The following is a 27,432-nucleotide window of genomic DNA, read 5'->3' as shown; positions in this document are numbered from 1 at the left end:
ATCAGGGGAAGTTTGCTGTGCTCAGGGCTGATGGCTAATCTGACGCCGGTTCTGGGCTTTTCCGAGGGAGGGCCCCAGTCAGCTGGTAAGGGTGAGGGTCGGAGCTGGGTTTCTGGGTGCGTGTGTGATACGGAAGGGCTCTGAGCATCAGACGCCTCAGGATAGTAATGAATGGCCAAGTGCGGGTTCAGTGAGTTCCTATTAAATCCTTTTCCTTAGCACCTGAGGCCCAAGTCTTTGCCAAGAATTTTCCAGAAAATTACTCTGGCCTGAAGGCCTGAATGTTTGGGCGGCGATGTCGAGAAATTAGCAGTGGGAAGCTGTGGAAATGGGAACTGTATGTACAGTGATGGATTACCCGAAAGACGGATCAAGCATGTGCTCACGCCCCCTACCTAAGGTTGCCAGATAAAATATAAATTAAGATTTAACAGGACGAGGGTGAGGGGAGTCCTGTATATTTATTTGCAGCCCTAAGCGGAGCCCGAATTTTAAAAACGAATTTAACATTTTAAAAGACATCATAGGAAAAATTAGACCGCTAGACTTCCCTATACCTCGTTACCTTTTTTAGAACTCTCCTCACTAGCATTGCTTTGGACCCCACCCTCTTCAGCCTCTAAGGGATCTAGACTAGCCTCCTAGGGGTGCGGGGGGGTGTCCAATTTAGTGCGCTGAAGAATTCCCTGGGGAGCTTATTTTAAAAGCTGCCGCTGGGAGGAAGAGGATCGCTACATCCGACTTCCCTAATTTTTAGGACTGTCCGCCTGGCGCAAACAAGATGCTGTCCTAGGAGAGGCCTTGTGCGCGGGGTGATGGCGGGGAGGGGGTGGTCTTTAAATGAAAGGATCCTCTAAGATAGCTGTTCTCTATCCTGAATGCACGCTGGAACCACCCGGGGAGCTTTACAAACTACGGATGCCCAAGCCCCACCCCCAGGGATTCCGGCTGAATCGGCCTGGGGTGAGGCCTGGCTTCCGGGCTTTTAGAAACTCCCCGGGGCATTCTAAAGTGCTGTGGGAGCTGGGAACCGCTCCTCCACCGGATTCCAATGAAAAGGGGTGGTCTATACCGATGGTTCTCAAACTCGGCTCTATGTTAGAATCACCTGGCGAACATAAAAAGTACTGATGCCCAGGTTCCAACCCTAAAGGTTGTGTGTGGCCGTCGGACTTCGGAAGTTTTGAAGGAGCCCCAGGTGATTGCAATCTGAAAGCGAGTTTGAGAATCTCTCGTGTACCAGCTGGTGCGGGGGCCGGGCGTAGTGAGCATCGCGCGCCACTGGGTGGCGCTGCCCGCTCGGCCCGGCGTTCCGGGAGGCGTGGGCCGCGGCCACTGGGTGCGCACCTGCCCCTCCTCCGCCAGGCGGGCCACGGGGCATGCAGCCGGTTGGGGGCGGGGCTCCGAGGCCAGGACGCGGCGTCGGGTTCCCCGGCAGCCTCCGCCAACTGGACTCTGCCGCGCTCCTCATGCTGCTCGTGGACGCCGATCGGCCGGAGCCCGTGCGCAGCGGGGCGCGCGAGCTCGCGCTCTTCCTGACCCCCGAGCCCGGGGCCGAGGTAGGGGACGGGGTTGGAAGTGGGGGAGGCGGGTCTTGGGGTTGGGGGATCCAGGGCTCGCCCTCCCCCGGGGAGGAGTGGACGAATGGGGACCCCTTGCGCGCTGGACCCGGACCCTCGGCTTCCCTGCAGCGTTCTCTCGTACCTGGCGCTGGGGCTTCGGACCCGCGCTGGGGGTCCGAGGGGCCCCTCCTTTGCGGAGCGGTGGCTGTCTGGCGTCGCGCAGAGATGCGCGTCAGGTCGCGCCCGCCCCCTCCTCCAGCCCCGGTTCTCGAGGGCCCAGACTCGCTTCCCATCCCTACCTGAGACCCCCCTCCAGCATCCTCCGGAATGCCAGACTGAGGCGCGCTCGGAGCTGCTGCCCTTTGCCAGCCTGGGCCCCGGGGGAGGCTGACTCCCGGTCCTGCCCCTGCCCGGGCGCTCGGCCTGCTCTGCTCCGAGCCGATGCTACATGCCGGGCGGAGGCGGGCAGGCTGCGTCTGTGCGAGGATGCTCCCGGCCTCGGTACGCTTCTGTTGCTAGGAGGGAAAATACCTCATCTCTGGCTGTACTTTCTATTTTAAAAACACAGAATAAAAAGTAGATCTAAAACTAGCCACTTTATCTTCCAGCTGAAGCCAGTATGTTGACAGTGCCGTGAAAGTTATTTACCGAAGTTCACCAGGAGTTATGTAGGGCCAGAAAGTCAATCCATTCTCTTTTTAAATCTCAGAAGCAGTACAGAAGTATTTAAAATAAAGGGTAAGCACCCTCTCCTTTTTCTCTCTCACCTCAATTCTAGTTCCCAGAGATAACCATCTTTCACAGTTTGGTGTACATCATTCCAAACATATTAAAAATGCATTTACAAATGTAGGTATGCATATATACTAATAATTATACATAATTAGTTTTTACCAAAAAAACCCACGTGATACTAGAATAATGTTCTGTAACTTGCTTTTCTTTATTCAAAATAGCATGGACAAATGGAGAGTGACTTAATGGTAAGGTATAGGGCTTCTTTTCAGAGTGATGAAATAGTTCTGGAATTATGCTGATGGTTGCAAAACTTTGTGAATTCACTGAAAACCACAGAATCGTACACTTTAAAAGAGTAAATTTTATGGTATGTGATTTATATCTCAATTTAAAAAAATAGTATGGACATATTTCCATGTCATAATGTATCTATAAGAGCTGTCCAATAGAAATATAATTTGAGCCAAAGATGTGAGCCGTCCATGTAATTTTCTTTTTCTTTTTTTGGCCACGCCACGTGGCATCTGGGGTCTTAGTTCCCTGACCAGGGATTGAACCCATGCCCCCTGCATTGGGAGCTCGGAGTCTTAATCACTGGACCGCCAGAGAAGTCCCCCATCCATGTAATTTTAAATATTCTAGGAGCCATATAAAAAAGGAAAAAGAAACAGATAAAATTAGTTTCAATATATTTAATTTTTTCCAGTTTTATTGAGATTTAATTGACATTAAACCCTATAAGATTTAGATCTGCAAGTTTCAATGTATTTAAAATAAGTGTCTCCAAAATATCCTTTCAACATGTCATCAACGTAAAAAAATTTAAGGAGATTTTTACATTCTTTTCTTTGAAGTAAGTTTTTTTTTTTATAGTGATTCCTTCTTTTTTTATATATATAAATTTATTTTTGGCTGCATTGGGTCTTTGTTGCTGCATGTGGGCTTTCTCTAGTTATGGCGAGCGGGGGCTACTCTTCGCTGCCGTGCATGCGTAGGCTTCTCATTGCGGTGGCTTCTCTTGTTGCGGAGCATGGGCTCTAGGCACAGGGGTTCAGTCGTTGTGGCATACAGGCTCAGTAGTTGTGGCTTGCGGGCTCTAGAGCACAGGCTCAGTAGTTGTGGTGCACGGGCTTAGTTGCTCCACAGCATGTGGGATCTTCCTGGACCAGGGCTCGAACCCGTGTCCCCTGTACTGGCAGGCGGATTCTTAACCACTGCGCCACCAGGGAAGTCCTGAAGTAAGTTTTCAAAATCAGGCTTGGACGATTGAACTTATAGCACATCTCAGTTTGGACCAGCCACGTTTTAAGCACTTAATAGTCATAAGACGCTGGCGGCTTCTGCGTCAGAGAGTGTAGGTCTTCATCATTCCTTGGCGTCTTCGTGTCCCACCATTACAGAATAATTCCTCCTATTTTCTGAGCACATACTATGTGCCAGCAGCGTGCTGCACTCTGTCCATGGATTATGTCATTGCATCCTGGCAGTGACCCAGTGGCTAGGATGTTATGTCAACTTCATAACTGAAAACTGAGGCCCTCACCGAATAAGCAACATCCTATGAATGTCCTGTAATTTCTGAACCACACCCCCAGGGATGGGCATTTAGGTTGGGTACCTGCTTAAGGGTTTAAGTAACCTAAGCGTCTTTCGTGTTCTTTCTCCCCCTTGCTCTCAGCAGCAAGATGTCACTGTGTCCAGCGGCTCAACCCAGCCTCATCTTGTCTCGATTAGGGACAGCCTTCAGGAGAAGCTGCATGTATTAACTTCATTTGCTCACTCAGGGCTCTCTTTAACTCAGACGCAGGCTGGCTCATGCTCATTTGTAATGGCCGTAATGAAGAGCCGAACTCCCTGTAGCTCCACGCGGCAATAAAGCCACTTAGAGCTCTTGCTGAAGTTTATTTACCCAAAGAAGCAAAAACTGCCAGAGTGGAGTCACTTGCAGCCTCTACTTAAAGCTTAATTCATTAGCAGTTCCTCGCGCGGAAGCTGTTTGCAGATGGGCAAATGAACTGGAAAGGGAAAGTCTGGTTTGGGAACAGGTCTGGGCAGCCAGTGCCTCCTGTACCAGCCCCTGTCCTAGGGCCACTTTGGGCTTTTAAATGGAGCAATAGGAGTCTCACAGAGAGCCAGCTCCAGTCCTAGGGGTGTCCTGGGGTTCTTAGGGAAGTGGGCCTTCGTCGTTCAACACCTTGAACCCCTGCTGCGTGCGGGGAGTGAAACACACAAGGGCTCCCACTCTCATGGCCCGACTGTCAGACAGTAAACACGTAACATACAAAACCTCTAAATTGTGATGAATGCCGTGGAGAACGTGAGCATGGGTGATGTGATAGAGGGTGTCTTTGTGTCTGGGAGACATGGGGTGGGGAAGGCCTCTCCAAGAAAGCTTGAGACCCGAGTGGTAACCCCTCAGGAATGGGCAGGGAAGAGGGAGCACAGAGGTCCAGGAGGGCAATTAGCAGAGGGACCCCACTTTGTCTGGGAGTGTTCAGGGAGGGCTTCCCTGAGGCAGCATCATTTTAGGCTGAGCTCTGAAGCATGAATAGAAGTTGACCAGGCTGAGAGGTAGGAGGAAAACATCCCAGGCAGAGGAAATAACTGGCAGAGATCCTGGGGTGGGATGAAGCAGGGTGATCACCAGGATAGAAGAGCAAGCAGCAGGGAGAAGGGGGAGCTGTGGGAGGTGGGGCTAGTGAGGCGGCAGAAACATGCTGGGACTTTGCACTGTCTCCCCGGATCGAGGAGCCGCTGAAGGGCGGCATATTGAGATGAGTCAGCAGGTGAGCATTTTACTATTTCTGGTGCCTTTGGGTTTTTCTGTCCAACCAGCTTTTTGTGTTTTACTTTCTCTCTTTTTCTGGTTTGAACTTCCTCTTTTGGGGGAAGTTTCAGGCAGAATCTCCGGAAGCTGCTTCAAGATGGCAGGGAGAGAGAGAGAGAGAGAGAGAGAGATGTTTGCCTCTTGGGTGCCCTGTGATTTAGGAGGGAGGGGAGCTCAGGGCCCTCCCGAATGGCTGAGTCCTGATACCCACCCAAGGGTGAATTCCTGACCAGACTCTGAGAATTCCATTTGGTTCCTGTGCTGGAACACAGGACAGATTTGGCCCACAGATGGGGTTAATGGCCTACATGGAAGGAAATAAAGGAAGCCAGCACTTTCTCACACCTACGGACTTTGCTTGAGTGGGCAGAGGATGATGGGGGAAAGCACCTGTTAACCACACGTGGATTAGATCAGGGGTTGCAAACTGGTGGCCCAGAGGCTGAATCCAGCACTCTGATGTGATGGGTTCAATTCACATAGGGGTTTTTTGTTTTTTTTTTTTATTTTTTTTTTATTTTTTTTTTTATTTTTTTATTTATTTTTTTTTTGCTGTGTTGGGTCTTCGTTTCTGTGCGAGGGCTTTCTCCAGTTGCGGCAAGCGGGGGCCACTCTTCATCGCGGTGCGCGGGCCTCTCACCATTGCGGCCTCTCTTGTTGCGGAGCTCAGGCTCCAGACGCGCAGGCTCAGTAATTGTGGCTCACGGGCCCAGCTGCTCCGCAGCATGTGGGATCTTCCCAGACCAGGGCTCGAACCCGTGTCCCCTGCATTGGCAGGCAGATTCTCAACCACTGCGCCACCAGGGAAGCCCCACATAGGGCTTTTAAATGGAGAATTTTCATGAAGAAAATCTGAGTTTCTTGTTTATTTAAAATAATGGACAGTCTGGTAATCCTAGGTCCCTATTTCTTAGTGTGGTCTCCTGTTTGCCACAGTCCCCACTCCTCCTCATTGTCTCCCTCATACCGAAGTTGGTATCAGTTACCATTTACCCTTGTGCTTGAACCTTTGAATTTTCTGTAGTCATGATAAGAGGAAAGGGAACTATTTCTCCAAACCATGTGTCTGGACTGAAATAGGAAAACATAAATTAGCCAAAAATGCCCTTGAGTTTCAAGAAAAAATGTAGAAGAGACTGTTTCTTTGTGGAAGCAAAGAATATTTTATTGTGTCCAACCTGCAAACACCCTGTGCCTATGGGAACCCTGGCGTGTGTCTTATTCTTGTGACCTACTGATCCCCTTTCGGCATTCAAATTCAGATGTTCAGATTAGAAGTCTGTGGGTGGGTGCCAGGGTACAGTCTACTCTGTCTCGAGATGTAGTTCTGTATTAATTTATTCCTCAGATCTTTATGGAAGATCTGCTGTGTGCCAGGCACTGTGCCGGGTACCAGGGAGAGGCCAGTGAGACAGATGGCGATGCCTGCCCTCAAGGAGTGGCACCGCGGTCAGGTGGATGAGCCCACTAGGAGTCACCCTACAGAGTAACTAACGGTAATAAATGCCACGAGGGCGACACCTGAGGGGCTATGATAGGGACACACAGGAAGATTGGAAGGAACCTCCAGGCAAAGATCTGGCATCATGTGTGTCGCTGGAGACAGGGAAAAATGAGGCCTCCGGAGGTGCCTGAGTGGGTGGACCTCAGTGATAAAGGGGAGAGGAGGCAGGGCCAGACCAGGGCCTGGGGTCAAGGGGAGGAGTCTGGATTCGATTCTGGGGTGTCATGGATAGAAGCTGTGAGCAGGGCCAAGCTGGGTGTGAGCAGGGGAAAGACGGGATCATATCTGTGGACTTAGGGCTGCAGTGCCGGAACGCGTCGGAGGGGCTGGCGTGGCAGCAGGGGGACCGCAGATGTGGATGTCCCGGTGGACGTACACCGAGCTGGCCCGGCTCCCTGAATCAGAACCTTCGGGGGTGTGAGAGCCAAGGCCAAGGTGGGTGCTTAGAGAGGGGCAGCACTTCTCAGAAGAAAGTTCCTATATTTCTCCCTGCAGAACTGCCCAGCAGTGGAAGGACCTGTCCCTGGCTCTGAACAATCTCTTATCACAGGACAGCTGGGCTTTGGGGCGGGGGGTCACCTCGGAACCTTGGCTAAAAGTTCCCAGTCTGGCTGACTCTCAGCACGAACCGAGAAGCTTTGAAACAGGTTCCCAAAGACGGGAAGTGACCCTGGCGCCCACCAGCCCAGGCTGGTCGTGTAGCGATGTTCCTGCACAGCGGACAGTTCGCGGCGGCAGCGAGTCTGCTCCGAACGTGCCATTCCGGCACCGGGGAGAAAAGCAAGATGCACAGAGGTGTGTGCGGTGCAAAGAAAAGCTTTAAAGGCAAAAAACACCTATTTCACGCACCTATAAATAGGAGATTCGGTTAAATCGATCGCTGGGGTGGGGTGGGGTAGGTGGGGCGTAGCCAAGGTGAGAGCACTGGTGCAGGGCATGGTCCCCAAGCTTTGCCAAACATCTGCATCATCTGAGATCAGCAACAAAAAATGCTGATGCCCGGCTCCCACCCCCAGATACTCTGATTTCGTTGGTGTGGGCGCCATCTGGGCGTTGGAGCGCTGAAAGCCCTCCAGCAGGGTTGTAAGCCTGGAGTGGCCAAGACTGATTAGTCTGTTGGACAATCACTGTGACTGCTAACTGTTGGGGGCACCCCAGGCCTGGGGATCTGGACTTGTAAGTGTCCCTCCGGAGATTTTGATGGCCAGCCTGGTGGGGGGCTCACAGCTTCCGTCAGTGCTAGCGGGGCTGGCCCCATGCCCAGGAATGCCTGCTTCCAGCCGCCCCAGGAGGACAGAAAACCCGTCGGTCCTGCCTGCTGCTGTGTCTACCGCACCAGCTACTGATGCCTCACGTATCAGTTGAAGAAGCATCCTTTACAGGTGTGTGCCTCCCCCCAGCCGCCTTGCTCCTGGTCAGGCTGAGTGGTGGGAGGACCAGCTCTGGAGCCACACGGCCTGGGTTCAGATCTCGGCTTTGCGCTCCTGCTTCTCTCTGCCTTTTCTCCTCCAGTTGTGGGGTTGGATGAGATGATCCACGGGCAACAGTTGGCTCAGGGTCAGGCCCATAGTAAGCGATCTGGTGCATTAGCTACAATTATTCACTTATTCATTCTATAGTTTATGGAGCAGGTACCAGGTGCAGACCCCATGTCAGGAGCTGGAAAGCAAGAGCGCAGGAGAGGCCCGCCTGCCCTCAGGGCTCTCAGAACAGGTGGGAGGGTGGGCGTGACACACGTTAATATTTCCACACAGTGTTTGCAAGAGGGCGATTTCAGCCCTTCGCTTGTGCAGAAGATGGTGAATTTTCTCTCACTAGCATGACCTCGTGTAAGCCTGGAAGTCCAATGTTAACTTTCTATATCTGTGTACGTGAGACCAACCATAGATTCCAATTTTTGGTTTGCAAAACATAGTTGCTGCACCCACGGTCAGCATGGGCCCCCGGTTCTCTTAAGCTGTCTCGGGATCTGAATTTATTCCTTGGTGCAAGTGTGATGGAAATTTGGCCTATGGGTTCTTTTAAGTGAATTGGAGTTGGTTTTAAAATAAGTTTGTTTTAAAAATAAAAAATATATGCACATGTTACAAAATCCAAAGGTCCCCGTGACCGTGGAATGCTGAGTGAGGCCCTGCCCCCCCCGGTTCTCAGCCCCCGCTGCTCTGCAGAGGCCGCTGCAGGCCATGCCTGTGTCCCCTGCCATCCCCGCCCTCCGCCTCCCCCTTCTGCATTGTGCGTGTTTCACTCGCTGTGTCTTAGACAGCTTTCCATATGAGTGCACAGAGAGCTGGCCAATTATTTTTTAGCTGCTAAACAGAATCTCATTGTCTGTCTGAATTATAATTTAGGTAACCGTTCCTCTACTGATGGACATTTAGGTCACATGGATTCTTTAGCTGTCACAAAGTCTGTTGCGGGCTTCCCTGGTGGCGCAGTGGTTAATAATCCACCTGCCAATGCAGGGGACATGGGTTCGAGCCCTGGTCTGGGAAGATCCCACATGCCACGGAGCAACTAAACCCGTGCGCCACAACTACTGAGCCTGCACTCTAAAGCCCACATGCCGCAACTACTGAGCCCACGTGCCGCAACTACTGAGCCCATGTGCTGCAACTACTGAAGCCCTCACACCTAGAGCCTGTGCTCCTCAACAAGAGAAGCCACCGCAATGAGAAGCCTGTGCACTGCAATGAAGAGTAGCCCCTGCTCACCACAACTAGAGAAAGCCCACCCACAGCAATGAAGACCCACCACAGCCAAAAATAAATAAAAAACAAAAAAAACCCCCAAAACAAAGTCTGTTGCAATGAGTATCTCTGTACGGACATCATTTTGCATTTGTGCATATATGTCTGGAGGATAAATACCTAGTGGGGGAATTACTGGGTCCAAGGATACATGCATTTAAAATTTTGGTTGCTGTTGCCAAATTAACCTTCTTAGAAGTCAGGGTCAAGGCGAGAGTAGAGTAGAGTAGTCAGCCCTTCTAGACATTCACACCTCAAGGTCGAGGGTCCCTCTGGGGGATGGGAACTCTTATTTGAGCTGCTGTAGGGGCCTGGGAGGAAGGAGTTCCCGTGTCTCCACTTTGGGAAGTGGATCATCATCTAAAGGGCAGGGTCCTCTCAGTTTGCGATTCCAGCGCAAGGCCATTTGGAGCATCCCTTCATTTGCTCTTTCCAGCCCTTCATTCTTGGCTTGCCCCAGCTCCCAGGGTCTTTCTGCCATTGATCCAGCCCTTTCATCCTGTGCACAGAGATGAGGCTGCTTCCTCTAAAGACCTTTACTTTCCCTGTCATCTGAAGGGGCCACCATGAGTGCTTTTGGAGAAGAGGTGACATTACTAATTACATGCCCTGGATGTGGGCAGGCCTCACAGTCCTTGAGCCTGTTTCATTTTCACCCCCGTCGTGTACTCATGGACCCTGGCCCAGCCTGGCTGGAGGAAGCAGGAGCAAGGTCAGGCCGTAGCGCCAGGTGTCAGGCAAAGCTACCACCACACCCTCCCCTGAACTTGATCTGGCTGCATGTGGGTGTCCTCTGGCTGGCATGGTGATCTGCTTTTTAAAATGCTAAGTAGATGCCAACTTTAAAAAAGTGGGAGTTTTCACATAAAAATCCAAATGTCTGGCTTCTTTAAAAATGTTGCAGCAAAAGCTACAGGTCTTCAGTGGCCTTGTTCCTGGGCTGAGTGGACCTTGTGGTTTCTAGACGGATTCTCTGGAGAGAGAGAAAGAGATAGAGAGAGTGAGAGAGAGGGAGAGAGAGAGAGAGAGAGAGTGTGTGTGTGTGTGTGTGTGTGTCTATAAACAGCATTATTGTGATATAATTCACATGACATACAATCTACCCATTTAAAATATACAGTTTAATGGCTTTTGGTTTATTCACAGAGTTGCACGACGATCAACCACAATCAATTTTAGAACATTTTCATTACCCCCCAAAGAAACCCTGTCCCCCTTAGCTCTCCCTCCACCAAGAACCCCTAATCTACTTTCTGTCTCTAAAGATTTACCTGTCCTGGACATTTCATAGATGTTTGGGTTTGTGTGGTTTTTTGTTTGTTTGTTTTTGTTTTTAATTTATTTTATTTATTTATGTTTGGCTGCGTTGGGTCTTTGTTGCTGCGTGCAGGCTTTCTCTAGTTGCGGCGAGCGGGGGCTACTCTTCATTGCGGTGCGTGGGCTTCTCACCGCGGTGGCTTCTCCTGTTGCGGACCACGGGCTCTAGGCGAATGGGCTTCATTAGTTGTGGCATGCGGGCTCAGTAGTTGTGGCTCGCGGGCTCTAGAATGCAGGCTCAGTAGTTGTGGCACGTGGGCTTAGTTGCTCCACGGCATGTGGGATCTTCCAGGACCAGAGCTTTAATCCGTGTCCCCTGCATCGGCAGGCGGATTCCCAACCACTGCGCCACCAGGGAAGCCCGATGTTTGTGTTTTAAAGACACCAGTCGGTCAGAGGTTTGAAGGCCCTGTTCAGCCTACAGTCAGGTTTGTTTGGCCGTCATAGTGTTTTTTAATTTTTTAGGTTAATTTTGAACATTTTCAGATTGGAAGAACTTTCATAAATATCTAGATCACCTTCTTGTCTTTTTTTTTTTTAAAGTGTTCTATTTTTTTAAAATATTTATTTATTTATTTATTTTGGCTGCGCCAGGTCTTAGATGCGGCATGCGGGATCTTTTAGTTGTGGCATGCATGTGGGATCTAGTTCCCTGACCAGGGATCGAACCTGTGCCCCCTGCAGTGGAAGTGCAGAGTCCTAACCACTGGAGCACCAGGGAAGTCCCCAGGCGTCCTCTTTAGACGGGGCCTCCCGTTTGCCACAGTCCCCACCCCTCCCTCTTGTCTCCCTGCATGGCGTCAGCTGCCATTTATTTATTTATTTTATTTATTTTTGGCTGCATTAGGTCTTTGTTACTGCACGCGGGCTTTCTCTAGTTTCAGCGAGCGGGGGCTACTCTTCGTTGCGGTGCGTGAGCTTCTCATTGTGGTGGCTTCTCTTGTTGCGAGCACAGGCTCTAGGTGCGTAGTCTTCATTAGTTGTGGCATGCAGGCTCAGTAGTTGTGGCTTGCAGGCTCTAGAGCACAGGCTCAGTAGTTGTGGAGCACAAGCTTAGTTGCTCCGCGGCATGTGGGATCTTCCTGGACAAGGGCTTGAACCCGTGTCCCCTGCATTGGCAGGTGGATTCTTAACCACTGCGCCACCAGGGAAGCCCCAGCTGCCATTTATTATCCTGCTGGTGCTGCTGTGTTTCTCGGAGAAAAGTAAAACATCTCTGTCAAAAGTGGGAAACTGAAATAAGCAACGTGAAGAAAACATTCTTAAGCATGGCCCACTTCCCTAGTATTCATTTCCTGCCTGGCTTCTGTGTCTTTTTGAGTTTGGAGACCCTGGTGGGGTCACAGTCATCTTCTGCATGGGTGGAGCATCTCACCAAGAGTAACCTAGAGAAAGAACTTACTTGACCCTCCTCAGCTTCCATCTCGAAACAGAGAGAGTCGGAGGATTCCCACCCCCTCCACTTTCAAGTGGGGAAACCGAGGCACAGAGATGGTCAGAGGTATAGTTAAGACCGCACAGCATGAATGCAAATGGGGACTAAGACGCCATCGCGGCTGCTGCTCTCAGGCTGTAGCTCTTCCAGGAGAGCACTTTTCTTCCTCCTTCCCTTGGCCTTTTTCCTTTCTCCTCCCTCCCTCCTTCCTTCCTTTCTTGCAACAAATATTCATTGAGCACTGTATTGGTTACCAATTGCCGGGTAACAAAGTGACCCCCATTATATAGTGCCTGATTTTGTAGGTTGGTGGAGCTTCTCTGCGCCGTTCTGCTCCCGTGGTGTTGGCTGGGCTGCCTCATGAGGCTGCATTCAGCTGGAGGGTTGGCGGCAGTGGAAGGTCCAATATGGCCTCACTCATGTGTCGGGCAGTTGGTGCTCCAGCCGGGGCACCTCGGTTTTCCTGCATGACCTCTCATTCTCCAGCATCTTTTCCGCCCTGTGGCCTTTTCAGCAAACTTGCCTGCTATTGTCTTCCAAGAGGGCAAATCAGAAGCTGCAAGGTCTCTAGACTCAGAAGTCACAGAGCGTTGCTTCCACCACATTTTATTGGTCAAAGCAAGTCACAGACTAGATTCCGGTGGAAAGGAATGATCCTACCTCTTCATGGGCAGAGTGGCAAGGTCATATTGCAAAAAGATATGTGGGATGGGAGAGAGTTGGAAGGCCATCTTAGGAAACACAGGTACCTACTATGTGCCAGGCATTATTCTAGGCCCTGGGAACACAAAGGTAAATAAAAGAAAAGAAAACCCTTGTTCACCAGGAGCTTTCATTCTGTTGGGGGAAGATGATAGGAAACAAGTAAAATATATAGTAAGTTAGATGGTGATAAAGGCTAAAGAGAGAAATAAATTGGGGCAGGATGTGGCGTGGTAGGGAAGCTACAGCGTCAGGGAAGGCCTCACTAAGGAGAGTCATATGAGCAAAGGCTAGAAGGAAGTATGAGATGAGCTTTACCAGTGAAGGGAACAGCAGGTGCAAAGGCCCTGGGGTGAGGGCATGGTTGGTGTGGTTGCTGGGGAGGCCTCCAGTAGGCATTTACTGATTGAGGTGGAAGATGGGGGAGGACTTTTTTAAAAAATTAACATCCATATAACATAAAATTTACCATTTTAAAGTATAAAGTTAAGTGGTTTTCAGTATATTCTTTATGTTGTTCAGACATCACCACAACCTAATTCCAGAACATTTCCATCACCCAAAAAAGAAATCCCATAACCATCAGCGGTTATTCCCTACTCCCCCTCCCCCCATTCCATGGGGGAGACAACTACTAATACACTTTCTGTCTCTGTGGATTTGCCTCTTCTGGACATTTCACATAAAAGGAATCATGTAACATGTGGCTTCTTTCACTTAGCATATATTTTCAAGGATTATCCATGGTGTAGCACGTATTAGGACTTCATTCTTTTTTATGGCCAAATAATATTCCATCACGTGTACATGCCGTATGTTGTTTGTCCATTCATCAGTTGATGGACATTGAGTTATTTCTACTTTTTTGGCTATTATGAATAATGTACAAGTTTTTTGTACTAACCTCTGTTTTCAGTTCTTTTGGATACATTGCTGGGTCAAAGGGTAACTCTATGTTTAACCTTTTGAGATTGGTTTCCAAACCAGGCTGGTTTCCAAAGCAGCCGCACAAGTTCACACTCCCACCCGCAGTGGATGAGGCTTCCAGTTGCTCCACGTCACCACCAACATTTGTCACGTGCCGTTTTTGTGATCGTAGCCATTCTAGTGGCTGTGACGTGGTACGGTGGAAGATTTTGAGCTGAGCAGGGCTTTGGTTTTCACAGAATCTCTGAGGAGTAGATTGAAGGGGAGCAAAAGAGGAAGCAGGGGACCAGTGAGTAACAGGCTACTGCAGTGGCCCCAGCGAGGGAAGGCAGTGCCTCGCACCAGAGTGGTGGTGGAGAGAAGTGGTTGGGTCTGGGATGTATTTTGAAGGCAGAACTGAGAGGGTTTGCATAAAGGTTGGATGGGGTTGGGGGTAGGAAAGAAAGGATCCTCCCATGTGTTTGGCCTGAGTACCTGGCTGATGAAGTTTCCATTTGTGGAGATGGAGGAGACCACGGATGGTGGAGGATCATTTCGTGTTTCCTTGTGCCAGTTGCTGGTAGGCAGAGCCAGCCCCTTTTCGGCTTTTGACACGCCCAGCTGGGAAGCTGGGATTGGCACTTTGAGCAGGAGATGTGGAAGAAGGCGGTGAATACCATGATTCACGCGTGTTAAAAAAATGCCTACCTGCCATCCCCACTGACCATGCCCTGAACGTCACTTAAAGCGAGCCATTTGCTTCCCTTCCCTCAGAGTGGGACAGTTTCTGCCCGGGGGGTTGCAAAGGATGGTGAGGGCATTCATTTTGCTTATGGGCTGGTTAAAAAGGCATGTGGGCTGCAGCCTGCAGGACTCTTATTTCTGAGGCCACTTAGGGAATTACCGTGAGAGAAAATTGTCCCGTGAATGATTTGTGGGCACGGTGGGGTGGCTAATCCTTCCTGTTGGTTGGGAATGTCTTGGGACTTGTTCTTCCCTTAACTGACCAAGCAGTCAGCAAATGCTTTCTTTGCTCCCTCCCTGCTGCTTTGGGCCACCGCCCTAGGCACCAGGAGGAGGAGGTGGGGGGAGACCATAGTTGACAGGCAGCAGTAAAGCGGGCACAGTTTCCCCCTCCCCAGAGAGCACCTTGGTGGTGACAAACTTCTGAAGTCAGAGAGGTGAAATTTTCGCTTCAGTATCTATTAGCCGTGTGACTTTGAACAAGTGACTTAAGCTCTCTGATCCTCTGTTTCTCAATCCATAGAAAGGGGGAAATTATGGCACCTACAGTATAGAGTTCTCCTGAGAAGCAAATGAGATAATCCACATATGGTGATTAGCCCTTGTTTCTATTACCTAGTGAGAGAGATCCATAAAGCAACCATCTATATGTGCCTACTGTGTGCCTGCACCCTGTTAAATGTGAAGTTAACCTAAAATCCTGCCAAATGGATGTGGCACTTCCTGTCACAGGTGAGCCAACCCAGATGCTCAAGTTAAGCCCCTGGGTTAAGGTCATACAGCTGGCAAAAGAGAACGATGGGGTTCGAACTCAGGACTGACTAACTTCCTTTGTGAACACGCTAGGAGACGTCGAGAGGCTCTTCCTATGAGCGGAGAGCTGCACGTGTGTCTTGGGAAGGAGGCTGACCAGCCAGCTGGGGCGTGGTCCTTCATGTCCTTCTGGCAGGTTTAGTCTTCCCAGGCATCTTTGGACTGGGGCATAGACCGTCTGCACTGTGCTCCATCATGCATCTGTGCCCCCTCCCGGCTCTCTCGCTTTCCTCTGGATCAGAAGGAACCACCAACCTTCCCGCTTCCACCTCAGCGGCCTCTCAGCTCCTTCTTTCTCCCTTAGTGCATTAAGGACATTTTTTTTTTTTTACCACACTTTTACTTTTTGGGGGGTGGGAGGGGGACTTCCTGTGTGTTTCCAGTCCTCCCTCCACTGCGGTCCCCTTCCCCTGTCAAGCCTCCCCCAGTCAGGCACAGAAATAGTCCCAGCTGTGAGATGAAGGTTGCAGAGTTTAAAACTGCAGCTCGGTACTATTTATACTCCAGCCGGAAAGATGTTTTTCTGTGCAGCCGTTTATTTGGTTGTGGTAGTGACAGCCCAGGCTGCAGACGGCAGGCTTCTGCACTGTATAAACACTTCTCCGGGGACAAGCGGGCAGTCAGGGCAGCCTTCAGGTGAGGGGGGCAGGTGCCAGGCCTGCCCAGAAATGTCTGGGAACACCTCCCTGGAGCAGAACAATTCGGCCTGGTAAGCTAGAGAAAGCGGTTCACGTTCCAGCTGAACTTTCTTCCTAGGTGCCTGGTAATTAGAAGAAAAAAAAAAAAAAAAATACAGGTATTTTATAAATCGTGAAAATAGTACATGCTCGAGGAGAAAAAGGGTTCAAACTAATTTTTACACAAGTGATTAAAGCAGGCAGACCCTTCATGTTCTATTTTGGTTGGCCCATGGAGCATTAAAATTTTTTTTTGAATTTGTGCCACTATTTAAAAATTGGGACATTTCCCATAAAGTTAGAATTTCTGGCTTCTCTTGAAAATGGAAGGTTCTGGCAGTGCTGGCCTTGTGTTTGCTGATGGCTGCTAGTGGCCGGCTGCCGCAGAAGTAGGCAAGTGATTTTCAGATCACCCCACGCCCCAGTGGCCTGCTTCGTGTTCATTTACCTTACTGCCTGGCCTTGATAACTTTTGAGGTTTGGACCTTTCACATAACATAAAACATTCAGGGCTCCTGTGTCAGAGTGTCAGGCCTCATTCCCCAGTTCCTACTCCCCAGGGCTAAGTAAGCACTATCGATAGGGTTTCCAGATAAACTACGGGACCCCCAGTCAAATATGAATTTCAGATAAACAACAAATACTTTTTTAGTGTAAATATGTCCCCTAACTATTACAGTTTGGTAGTATCATCCCAGGCCTTTCTCTGCTGAAGCACACACGTTTCGTGGTGTTGGCACAAGGGTAGTTTTATATTCTACCTCTCCTGCAGTTGACTTTGCTCTCTGTGGTTTGTCTAGAGAGGCATTTTTCAGTGTTGATAAGAGCAGGCTTTGAGGCTGGGGACTCAAACCTACAGGAGAATCTGGGCCCCAACGCTTGTTAGCTCTGTGACCTTGAGCAGGTTCCCTTACCTCTCTGAGCCTCAGTTTCCTCATCTAAACAATGGGGGTGATGAGGGTCGCTTTGTTATCTCCTGTTAGTATTTATTTATCTCGTCTCTTTTGAGAGCTGCATAGAGTGGATGGTCCACGGTGGCTTTAACCAGAGAGGTTGAACAGAGGTGCCCACGGGCATCAAGATTGCCACCGGCACATCCCGATTTCAAATGAGGCTACGGGAGGTTTTGAAAACGGAAAGTAGGTCTGGAGGGAACTGGGCAGATAATCCTAAGATTTAGTTTGCTTTAAAAAAGAGAAAGAAAATGAAGGGCATTTGTCTCCCTGGAAACCGCTTGCTGATCTCCAGGATATTGTCTCTTTCCAGGCGAAGGAGGTGGAGGAGACCGTCGAGGGCTTGCTCCTTAGGCTGGAGGAGTTCTGCAGCCTGGCTGACATGGTGAGTGCCTGCCTGGGAGGCGTGGGTGGAGGCCCAGGCCAGACCGCAGGGCCTTCCTGGGCTTCCCTGGGGAGCCACCTTGGTGGTGGCTTAGCGAGCAGGAGGCGTGGGCAGCGGCCGGCCGTGGGCGGAGCTCACACCCTCGCCCTCTCTCCACACAAGGCTCCCTGAGGCAGCCGTCTTGATGACGCCCTTCCCCGGAGATGCCTTTATTCCACCGAGGAGGCGGGAGTGGGCCACCAGGTGGCACTCTCGGGCCCGATGCGGGGAGCCGTTCGGCGGGGATGCTAAGACTGTAGTTAACTTTCCTTGCTCTGCACAGTCCGCCAGGCAAACGTGGAGACAGCCAGGAAATGGCTTCAGGCCTGGGAGGCCTAGGAGGAGCCTCCTGGCCGGGCCCTCGCCCTGGCGGGGTGGGGCATCGAGCGCCCTCCTGAGCCCTTCGGTCCCTCCACTGTTGCCGCCTACCCTGGTTGGTGGGAGCGGCTCCTCCTGGCTGGGTGGGGAGGAACGTGGGAGATGGTGCCCTAGGCCAGGAAGACAAGGTCTCCACTCCTCCTTGTGTCTCCAAGATTGTTGCCAGACAACTGTGGGGCCCTGAGGAGCACTGATAGAATGTTCTGGAAGTTCCCAAGCTTATTGAAGGCACACCAGCACCCAGGGTTCGTGGCTTCCGCCTGGAGGCTCAAAGGGTGGAGCCCCATTTTGGGACCAGGCCTGCCTCTCCCCCGGAGCACAGGAAGCCCAGCTGGGCCCAGCCGTGCAGATGTGTACCAAGTGTCTGGAGAGACGCTGGTGAGAGCCCCAGGGAGTAACGTTTGTTGAACATCTACCTTGTGCCACACTCCGTACAGAGTGTGCTCCCTGTATCCTCCCATTCCACCGCAGAGCAACCTGCCACGATGGGTACGACTTTATACCCATACGTTCAACAGACATCTGAGCGCCTGCCTGTGCCAGCCCCTGGGAACACTGCAGTGAACAAGACACAAACATTCCCACACGGACCTATGTGTGTTTTTCTCTTGAGAGCCAATTTTTTAGTTCAGATGTGGGTCCAGGTGGGAGCTGGGTAACGAGACTGACTTTGAACGTCCTGAATGGTCCTTTCTTCATCACCGAACATTGGGCACCTTCTCTGACTGGTCCCTTGGTGAGCCTGAGGATGCAAAGAGAGACAGGTCTGTCTCCATCCACCCTCCCCTCCCGTCCGCAACAGCCCCCGATCCCCTGAGCCCGACCTGTGTACCAGCCGCTGTCCTCCAGGGTTGAAGCACTGGCCTGGAGGTGTGTTCCAGGTGCAAAGCGAGGCTGCAGAGGTTTTGAAAAGGAAAAGAGGTTCTAGAAGGAACTGGGCACGTAATCCCAAGACTCAGTTTGCTTTTTTTTAAAAAAAACAAAGAGGTGTTAAATTCTGCCTGGGAAATCAGGAAGGCTTTGCAGAACAAGTGGTGATTAATTTGGGGTTTGAAAGAGGAACAGGAAGAATTCAATTGCTGGGAGGGCGGGCATTCAGGCAGAGGGACCGGCCTTTGGGGGTGGCATGCTGGGCACATAGGGACGGTGTGGGCCCACACAGTGGGGCATTGGGAAGATGGTGGGGACGGGCGATCCTGGGACACTTTTGTTCTCAAATCCCAGTGCATCCTCCTGCCATGAAGGGAGACCCACCATCCACCCTCAATGAGAGCTTTGGGCAGAAGTCAGCTTGGATAGACAGGGAGGGGCCAGGCCTTACTTGCCTTAAAAACTTCAAGGCTTCCTGTGGTGGGAAGTCTGCGTTTGTGTTGCCAGGAGGCCCAAGATTGTATGCAGCATCCAGAACATCCTCTGCAAACTCAAAGCCTAGAGACGCGTTTATGCCAAGATTTTAAATACAGAGGTCACAAGGTGACCCGTGGGCCCAGTCCTGTCTGCAGACATGTTGGATGTCTCTGGAAAAAAAAAGAAAAAGGAATGAGCTGCTGACATTTATAGAATGTCATGCAAAAAAAATATGGATTCCCGGCTTCTCTTGGAAAAGCAAAGATCTGTCCTTCCCCCCACCCCCTGCCCCTTGCGTGCTTGTTCTCACCTGGCAAGCATCAGCCAGAGCTGGACAGTGGCCACCCCTGTGGAGAGCACACGTGCTCTCCAGCTCGTCACCGTCCCCACTGCTCCCCATGGGAGCCTCCTCGACTCCCCGGCCACCTGCCAGGTGCATCCGTCCTGTGCTGTGTGCGTGTGTTTTATGGCAGAGAACATTTCTCTGTACTTCGGGCCCTACTGAAAGCAGGCAAATATCCACCAGACCGAGAGAGTCCTATGTTTTAAGAAATGGAAGAGATTGCACTTCCCGGGAAGTGAAGACTATTTCAGTGTGTTTATATGCAAATGAGCATGTCTACATTAATAATAGAATGCGCCTTGTACGATGCTTTTGTGGCCCATGGAGGTGTTTCGTGTTTGCAGTCCCTACAGTGAGGCTCTGTGCTGATGCCGTTTAGATTATAGAAATCCTCTCGGCCCCAACAGCTGGTGCTTAGCTTACCTAGTGTGTCTGTGCCCAGGTGTCATGGGCTGCATGGCACAGAGAGAGAGCTGTCCAGCTATCAGCCCTGGCTTGGGACCTCCTTTTCTCTTTTGATCCAAGCCAGGGATGAGTGGGGACCTCTGGGAGGCAGGTGATGTCACACCATGGACCACTGTCCCCAGGGCCCTGCTTTGGCCTTTGGAAACACTGATCAAGTTAGAGGTCCCAGAACGGCCGGGCTCCCTGGTGCACAGTCCAGAGAGATATGGTTTATTTCTGATAAAATCAGGCTATTAGGAATGAGAGTCCACCTTCCTGTCTGATGTATTAAGTCCCCTGCCAGTCTGTCCCGGATCACCCTAAGTGACCAGCATTCACACCATGTGCTCGTGACCTGTTCTAACCTTAGATATAATACCTCTTGCCATCACTTCACGCTCTGACTCTTCCCAGTGGGGCCTTGGGCACAGCATGTCACCTTTCTGTACCTTTATTTTCTCCTCTGTAAAATGGAGATGGTGGCTCTGATTATCTACTGCGGCATCAAACTACCCCAACATTTAGTGGGGTGAAACAACCACCAATTTATTATGTGGGCCAGGACAGGGCACAGAGGGTACCGCTCATCCAAGCCCCGTGGCACCTACTGGGATGGGGACATCCAGGGTGGCTGCTTCCCTCACTTGTCTGATGTCTGGGCTGGGAGGGCTGGCTGGCTGGGGACCGGTTGGCATCACTCTCCTGCATGCAGCCTCTCCTCATGGCCGTCTGGCCTCCCAGAGCCAGTGCTCCAACAGATGGGAAGTAGAAGCCTCTGGAGACTTGGGTATGGCAATTAACACAGCGTCACTTCTGTCGTATCTTATTGGTCAAAGCAGCCACATAGCCCACCCGGATCCAAGGGGACAGGACATAGACCCCTCTTCTTCATGGAAGGAAAGTACAGAACTTGTGACCATCAATCATCCACTGCAAATGGCACCCATCTCCAAAGAGTGATCACGAGGAACAGACGAGGCAGGGATGTGTCCTTTACATCCAGTAGAATGGCCCAAATGAAAAAGACAGACATTAGCAAGTGTGGACGAGGATGATGCGGGACAACTGAACTCTCCTTCATTGGCTGGTGGAAATGCACAAAGGGACAGCCATGTGGAACAGAGACTCGCACACAAATGGTCATAGCAGCTTTGTTCATCATGCCCCAAACTGGAAGCAGCCCCAGTGTCTGTCAGCAGTGGAAATGGGTAAATAAGCTGTTGTTTATTCATACACTGGAATGCACAGCAGTGGAAAAGAACGACCTGCCGTACGCAGCAACATGGGTGATTCTCACGAATGTGCTGTTGAGGGAAAGAAGCCAGACACACGAGTACTTCCTGTGTGGAGCTCCATAATATGAAGTTCAAACCTAGGCAAAACCAGTCCTTGTGATGGAGGTCAGATAGAGGTTAGCTTTGGGAGGGTGGTCATGACCGGGAGGAGGCCAGAAGGAGCTTTATGGGGTGAGGGATGTTCCATGCATTGGTCTGGGTGGTGGTTCCACAGATGTAAACACACATACCAATTCATCGAGCTGTCCGCTAAGGCCTGGGCTCTTCACTGTATGTCATTTACACTCAATCAAAAATAATTGCTTAGCATGGTGCCTGCTATGTATTAGGTGACCCATAAATAGTAGCTACTGAGGTCATCATCATCATCAATATTAAAGCACCAGAGGGCTGTGACACAGATGAGTTTATCCACAGAAACTGGATTTGTGAGGCCTTTCAGCTCAGTGCCCTTGGGGGTTTGGGCAGCTTGTCTGGGCCCTCGGAAACCCTAGTAGCCTTGGGCCCACCTTCTGGCAGGGAGCGGACTCTCCCATCTCTCACATAAATGGAGAAAATTTCCTGTTGGCCTCGGCCCAGCAGTTGCATTTGGCGTTGGTGTGTGTTCTTAGGTCAAGTGCATCTGGCTCTTCTTCCTGGGCCTTGCATCATCCTGGATAGCCATGTTTGCTCTGTGATAACCCCCTGCGTCCGCTACCCAGACTTCTGGGCTCCAGAGACCAGCTCCGGGGAGCTGGGAGGACAGGCTGGGGAAGGGTCCGCCAGGCCCCACGGCCCATAGACCTGGCTGGAGTTTCATCCCATTAGAGGCTCAAAAAGCACTGATTCTTCCCTGACATCTTTGTTCTTCTGAGAAGTATGCATAAGCGTGAACTCACGTGCCTGTGATGTGATGATGTGAGGTGGGTTGGGTGTGAGAAGAGAAATGTGTCCCTTTCCTTCCACTCCCCTATAAGATGAACAGTGCATGAGGTGTCCACGGATGCCATGCTGGGGAGACTGTAGGTAGTGGTGGGGACTACGGTGAACCAAAGGGGGCTGTTGTCACCCAGCTCCAGCTGATTGCTGCCAGGTGGAACATGGGCTCAGTGTGGCCGGGTCTTCTGATTTTTCACAAGAAGCCAGAAATCTGGGTTTCTAAGGGAAATATCCTTAATTTTAGATCTTGGCACCTAGCTTGGTTGTACTTTCGCTTTTTCAGGCTGGCTCTGCGTGAGCCTGATAGAACGCGTCTGCAGACCTCTGGTGTTGGGAGGTGGCCTCAGACCCACCTGGTTTAGCATCCTGCATCTCTCACTTTGTAGGTCTGCAAGCTTGCCCAGCTCATTTAGTTGTTCTCGGTTTCATCACCTATAAAACAAGGTTGAAGAGAAAGCAATTCCTGAACCACCGGGTCTGTTCCCAGCACGTGATGAACGCTCCTGGGTGTTGGTATCCTGCCCCTCCTCACCCAGCCCATGTTAAATACCCTGGTTTTTGTCTCTCGGTTCCCGGCTCTTGGGGGAGCCAAGAGGAAGGTTTGGGGGTGTTTCAGACTCCAAGGACTACCCTCTACTTTCCCCGCAAGGACCTGCAAGCTGCCTTCTGGGCAGGCGTAGAGAGTTCCCTCTGCCCTCAGTCTCAGCCAGTGGAGAAGCCTCTGCAGAGAGGGGCCTTCCTGCTCGGCCCACAGACCCTCTGGCCCTCCAGTTCCTGAGGATCTGAAGGGAGGCGGGGAGAGTTCCAGAATCTCATCTCCGCCACGTTCCCTTCACCCCCGTGGGTTGCTAAGACCAGTCCCTCCTGATTCTCACTTGTTCTCCCCTGCTTGTTTCTTTAGAAATTAACAGAAAGAAAAGATCTGCCTTTGATTCCCTGTGCTCTGACCTTGTCATGAGTTTCTGTTCTTCGTCGCATCATGGCAGTTTCTCCCGAGTTTAGCCTTGTTGAGGGATGGGCTTCTCTCTAGGAATTTGGCCTGGGGGAAACAAGGGAGGATATCGAGCCCTTTTCCCTATCCCAGCTAACAAATGCAGACGCCTGCAGGAGCCAGGCAGGATGTGGAGGGAGTCAGGGGGTTGGGGTGAGGCGCTAGGGATGGGTGGCCGCTGCAGAAACCGGGAGCACGCGTGCCACTGGGAGGGAGAATTTGCTGCTCAGCCCAGCCTGCGGTGCCTGGGAGACGTGGGCCCAGTGTTGCCAAAGCTGCTGACTTTTAAGAGGAGTTATAAATCCTCACTTTATCTGTTGAATATTTTAAAGTCATATCTATGTATTTTATTTTGGAATAGTTTTAGATTTACAGAAAAATTGCCAGGAGTGCAGAGAGTTCCCATGCACCCCTCATCTAGTTTCCCCCACTGTTAACCTCACCTCGGTACTTTTGTCAAAACCAAGGAACCAGCACAGATCCTTGGCTACTCACTGAACTCCACACTTGGTTCTGATTCCCCAGCTTCCCGTTAATGTCCTCCTTCTGTTCCAGGATCCCATCGAAGACACCACATTGCCTTAAATTGTCAGGTCTCCTTAGGCCCCTTTAGTCCGTGACAATTTCATTCTTTCCTGACTTTCCATGACTTCGGCAGTTGTGAGGGGTATTTGGTATTTTGTTAGAAGGTCCCTCAATTTGGGTTTGTCTGATGTTTTTCTTGTGCTTAGACGGCGTTGTGAGTTTCTGGAGAGAATCCCCAGAGCTGAGGTGCCTTCTCATCACATCACATCAGGGGCACATGACACCCACACGGCATCACTGGGCTGGTGGCCTGGCCCCACAGTAACATCACCATTTCCCCCTTTCCACAACCCGTTCAGTGCCTTGTTCATATCACATTCGTGTGTATTTATCTTATAGTTGGGGATATAGTCCAATGTTACATTATTTTGTTGCTCAAATTGTCCCAGTTTGGGCCATTTGGCTCTTTCAGGCTGGCTCTTGTGTTCCTTTGACCTGCCCCATCCTTCACTTTTTTTTTTTTTTTTTTTTTAACACTTTCTTACTTTCTGGCACTATGAGGTGCTCCAGGCTCTTATATGTTCCCTGCCCCAACCCTAGAATCAGCCATTTCTCCTCGGAGCCCCACTCGAGTTTTTTTTTTTTTTAATATTTATTTATTTATTTATTTTTGGCTGCATTGGGTCTTCGTTGCTGTGCACGGGCTTTCTCTAGTTGTGGCGAGCGGGAGCTACTCTTTGTTGTGGTGTGCAGGCTTCTCATTGCGGTGGCTTCTCTTGCTGCGGAGCACGGGCTCTAGGCGCGCAGGCTTCAGAAGTCGTGGCGCGCGGACTCTAGAGCCCAGGCTCAGTAGTTGTGGCGCACGGGCTTAGTTGCTCCGCGGCATGTGGGATCTTCCTGGACCAGGGCTCAAACCTGCGTCCCCTGCATTGGCAGGCAGATTCTTAACCACTGTGCCACCAGGGAAGTCCCCCCACTCGAGTTTTAAAGTTGGAAATTAAGTCAAATTTAAAAACGAAAACACTTTGTGGGCCAAATGAGCCACATATGTGGGCCACATGCAGACATGGATGATCTTGTATAATCCCTAAAGCATTCTTTCGAGAGAAGCACTAGTCTGATCCCCACTTTACAGATGAGGAAACCGAGGCACAGAGAGGTCAGGGCAGAGACTGAGGCCAGGCAGCCTGATGCCAGATGCCACCCTCTCAGGGCTGCTCTTTGGCCCCAAGGGGTCAGGGCATAGGAAAGGAGTGTGCCTCAGGACAGTGGGCTTGGAGCCAGGTGCCCAGGGAGATGGCAGTGCCCTGACCAGAGGAGCGGGACCAGGAAGGAAGGGTTTGGTTTTAGACATGCAGGTGATGGAATGGCTTCCGGGAAACCCAGGGCAAGGAGGGAAGTGTCATCCTGAACAGTGATGGGAGCAGAATGGCAGGAGAACCACAGGTCTCATATACTTAGGCAGAAAGAGGAGGGAAGATGGGTACAGTTTTCACAAACATTTTTAAAATTAAAATTTTTTGCTGAGTTGTCACCTTGTATTAGTTAGCTATTGCTGCATAACAAATTACCTCCCCATACTTAATGATTTAAGCAATGATCTTTATTATGTGCTAGTGTCTGTGGGTCAGGACTCTGGTGCAGCCTAGCTGGGTCCTGTAGGTCAGGGTCTCTCACAGGCTGCCATCAAGGTGTTGGCCAGGACTGTTGTCATCTCAGGGCTCGACTGCAGCAGGATTGCCTCCAGGCAGAGTCAGTGTTTCTGGGCAGGATCCAGTTCCTCATGATCATTGAACTGAGGCCCTCAGTTCCTCACTGGCCATTTGACAGAGGCAGGCTTCTCCATCACGGCAACTTGCTTCATCACAGCTGGCAGGAGAGGGCAAGTGAGAAAGAAGAGGGGGTGGGGGGAAGCATGCATGAACCAGGCAGTGGGAGAGACCGCCAGCAAGATGGAGTGACAGTCTTCTAGTCTCAGGAGGGCCATGTCTCACTTTGGCTGACTCCTCTTCATTAGAAGCCAGTCTCTAGGTCCAGGCAATGGTCTCGGGGAGGGAATCACACAAGGACGTGAACACCAGGAGGTGGGGCTTGTTGAGGACCGTGTCAGAAGCTGCCCACACACGCCATGCCAAACAGTCTGCTAAACGTTCTATCCTCACTGCATTCCAAGGAAGCAAGGACTGTCTTGATTGCTTCCCTGTCCAGACAAGCAAAGGAGGGCTCAGAGAGGTGCAGTGACTTGCCCGAGGTCACACAGCTCATGGTGGGTAGAGCTAAATTCAAACTCCGGTCTGAGTCCTAGTAGCCCACTGGTGTTTCTCTGACTGTCCCCGGACCACCACTCCAGCACAGCTTTGGAGCTTGGCTGAAAACAGATTGCCTGCCAGCCCCATGCAAGCTAGACCAGACTTGGAGGGGCCTGCAAATCAGCATTAACAGGCTTCCCTCCAGGGGATCCATATGCTCCCTAGAATCTGAGAGCGGTATGTATTCTGCCTCTCTGTGTGGTCAGGACACGGTAACGTGGAAATGGAATCTCTCTCTCTCATACACACACACACACACAAGGGTTAGGCTTGGTCCTTTTGGCTCTGAAGGAAAATGGAGGCTTAAGTGTCCGATCTCAGTGATCAAGGGAAAGACGTGGCTTCCCAAAGTTCTCAGTCGCTTTTGGGGTCCTTCCAAGCAGAAGAAGCTTGAAATTAAATGAGATGCATGAGGCGCAGGAAATGCTTAGCACAGTGGCTACGTGTAGGAAGCACCATGATGATGAGACTCATTATTAATGTTAATGATTATTATTAACTCTTCTCATTGATATTATTAGTTCCAGTGTAACAAAAACTTGATTTACCTCGACTTCATTTTAGAGAAGAGATTTTGATTCTTTCCATTTGGTCCAGTTCACTGGTTTACAATATAAAGGTATTTAGTTTGGAGCTGGTGGTGTTGGGTGTTTGGTCGGGGGGAACAATTAATTTGCAGTTCAGTAAATAATACCTGGTCGGGTCTGGGGTGCCGAGAGGCAGTGAGGTTGGTCCCACCTGGGACTATGGGTCGTTCCTGGGCCTGTCCCTGGGCAGGATGGCATCAGCGAGGTCTCTGAAGAGCCCGGCTGCCCCCAGGGCAGGCAGGAGCACGCGGGGCTGAGGCAGAGAGCCTGATGATCTGTCTTGTTCCCTGCAGATCAGGAGCGATACCTCACAGATCCTGGAGGAAAACATCCCCCTCCTTAAGGCCAAGGTGATGGAAATGCGTGGCATCTACGCCAAAGTGGACCAGCTGGAGGTGAGTCCAGGATAATGAGCTTTCTTTGTGAGCCCCACGGACTTGTTCTGGCTCTTTCGTCGTCTCTTCCAAGATGCTGATCTGGCCTTGATAGTGTCAGGCCTTAGACCCAGTGGAGTGGGGTGGTGGCCAAAAGGGGGCCTACACAGTATTTCTAAAATATGACAAACATGAATTTATATAAAGGATCCCATTTAAAAATTAGGGTACTTTATATAAAAATCTGAATTTTCAGCTGCTTTTGGAAATTCAGAAGCTTTCATAACCCTAGACCCACCTTTCTTTAAATACTTTATTCTGTTTAGTTTTTAAGGTATAAATACTTAAAGTGCACACATAGTAAGTGTACAATTCAGTGAATTTTTACACATATAAACTCCCATGTGAAGATGACCCAAACTGAGAAATAGAACATTTCCAACCCCTAGGCTATATTCCGGTAGAGCTGGTGGCAGCCGCCCCTCAGACGAGACATGTGTTCTGCATTTCACCACAATCCGCACCATGCCCTATTGCCTCACTGCTGAATTATTTCACCTGCCTTTTACCTG

The 27,432-nt window shown here is 50.7% G+C and overlaps 1 protein-coding gene across 3 annotated transcripts in view; it reads left to right on the top strand.

Moving 5' to 3' along the window:
* The first annotated feature begins 1,379 nt into the window (after positions 1-1,379).
* The window catches only part of BCAS4 (breast carcinoma amplified sequence 4), a 60,114-nt gene continuing 34,061 nt past the window's right edge, over positions 1,380-27,432 (top strand). For all 3 annotated transcript variants that reach the window (XM_036824336.1, XM_036824335.1, XM_036824334.1), the window contains exons 1-3: positions 1,380-1,559; positions 17,239-17,310; positions 26,780-26,881. In XM_036824336.1, the coding sequence (XP_036680231.1) occupies positions 1,380-1,559; positions 17,239-17,310; positions 26,780-26,881 (354 nt within the window). The remainder of the gene's footprint in view (positions 1,560-17,238; positions 17,311-26,779; positions 26,882-27,432) is intronic.

The sequence above is a fragment of the Balaenoptera musculus genome, chromosome 15 (assembly GCF_009873245.2).
Source record: "Balaenoptera musculus isolate JJ_BM4_2016_0621 chromosome 15, mBalMus1.pri.v3, whole genome shotgun sequence".
NCBI lineage: Eukaryota > Metazoa > Chordata > Mammalia > Artiodactyla > Balaenopteridae > Balaenoptera > Balaenoptera musculus.
This window is presented reverse-complemented; position numbering and strand designations above follow the sequence as displayed.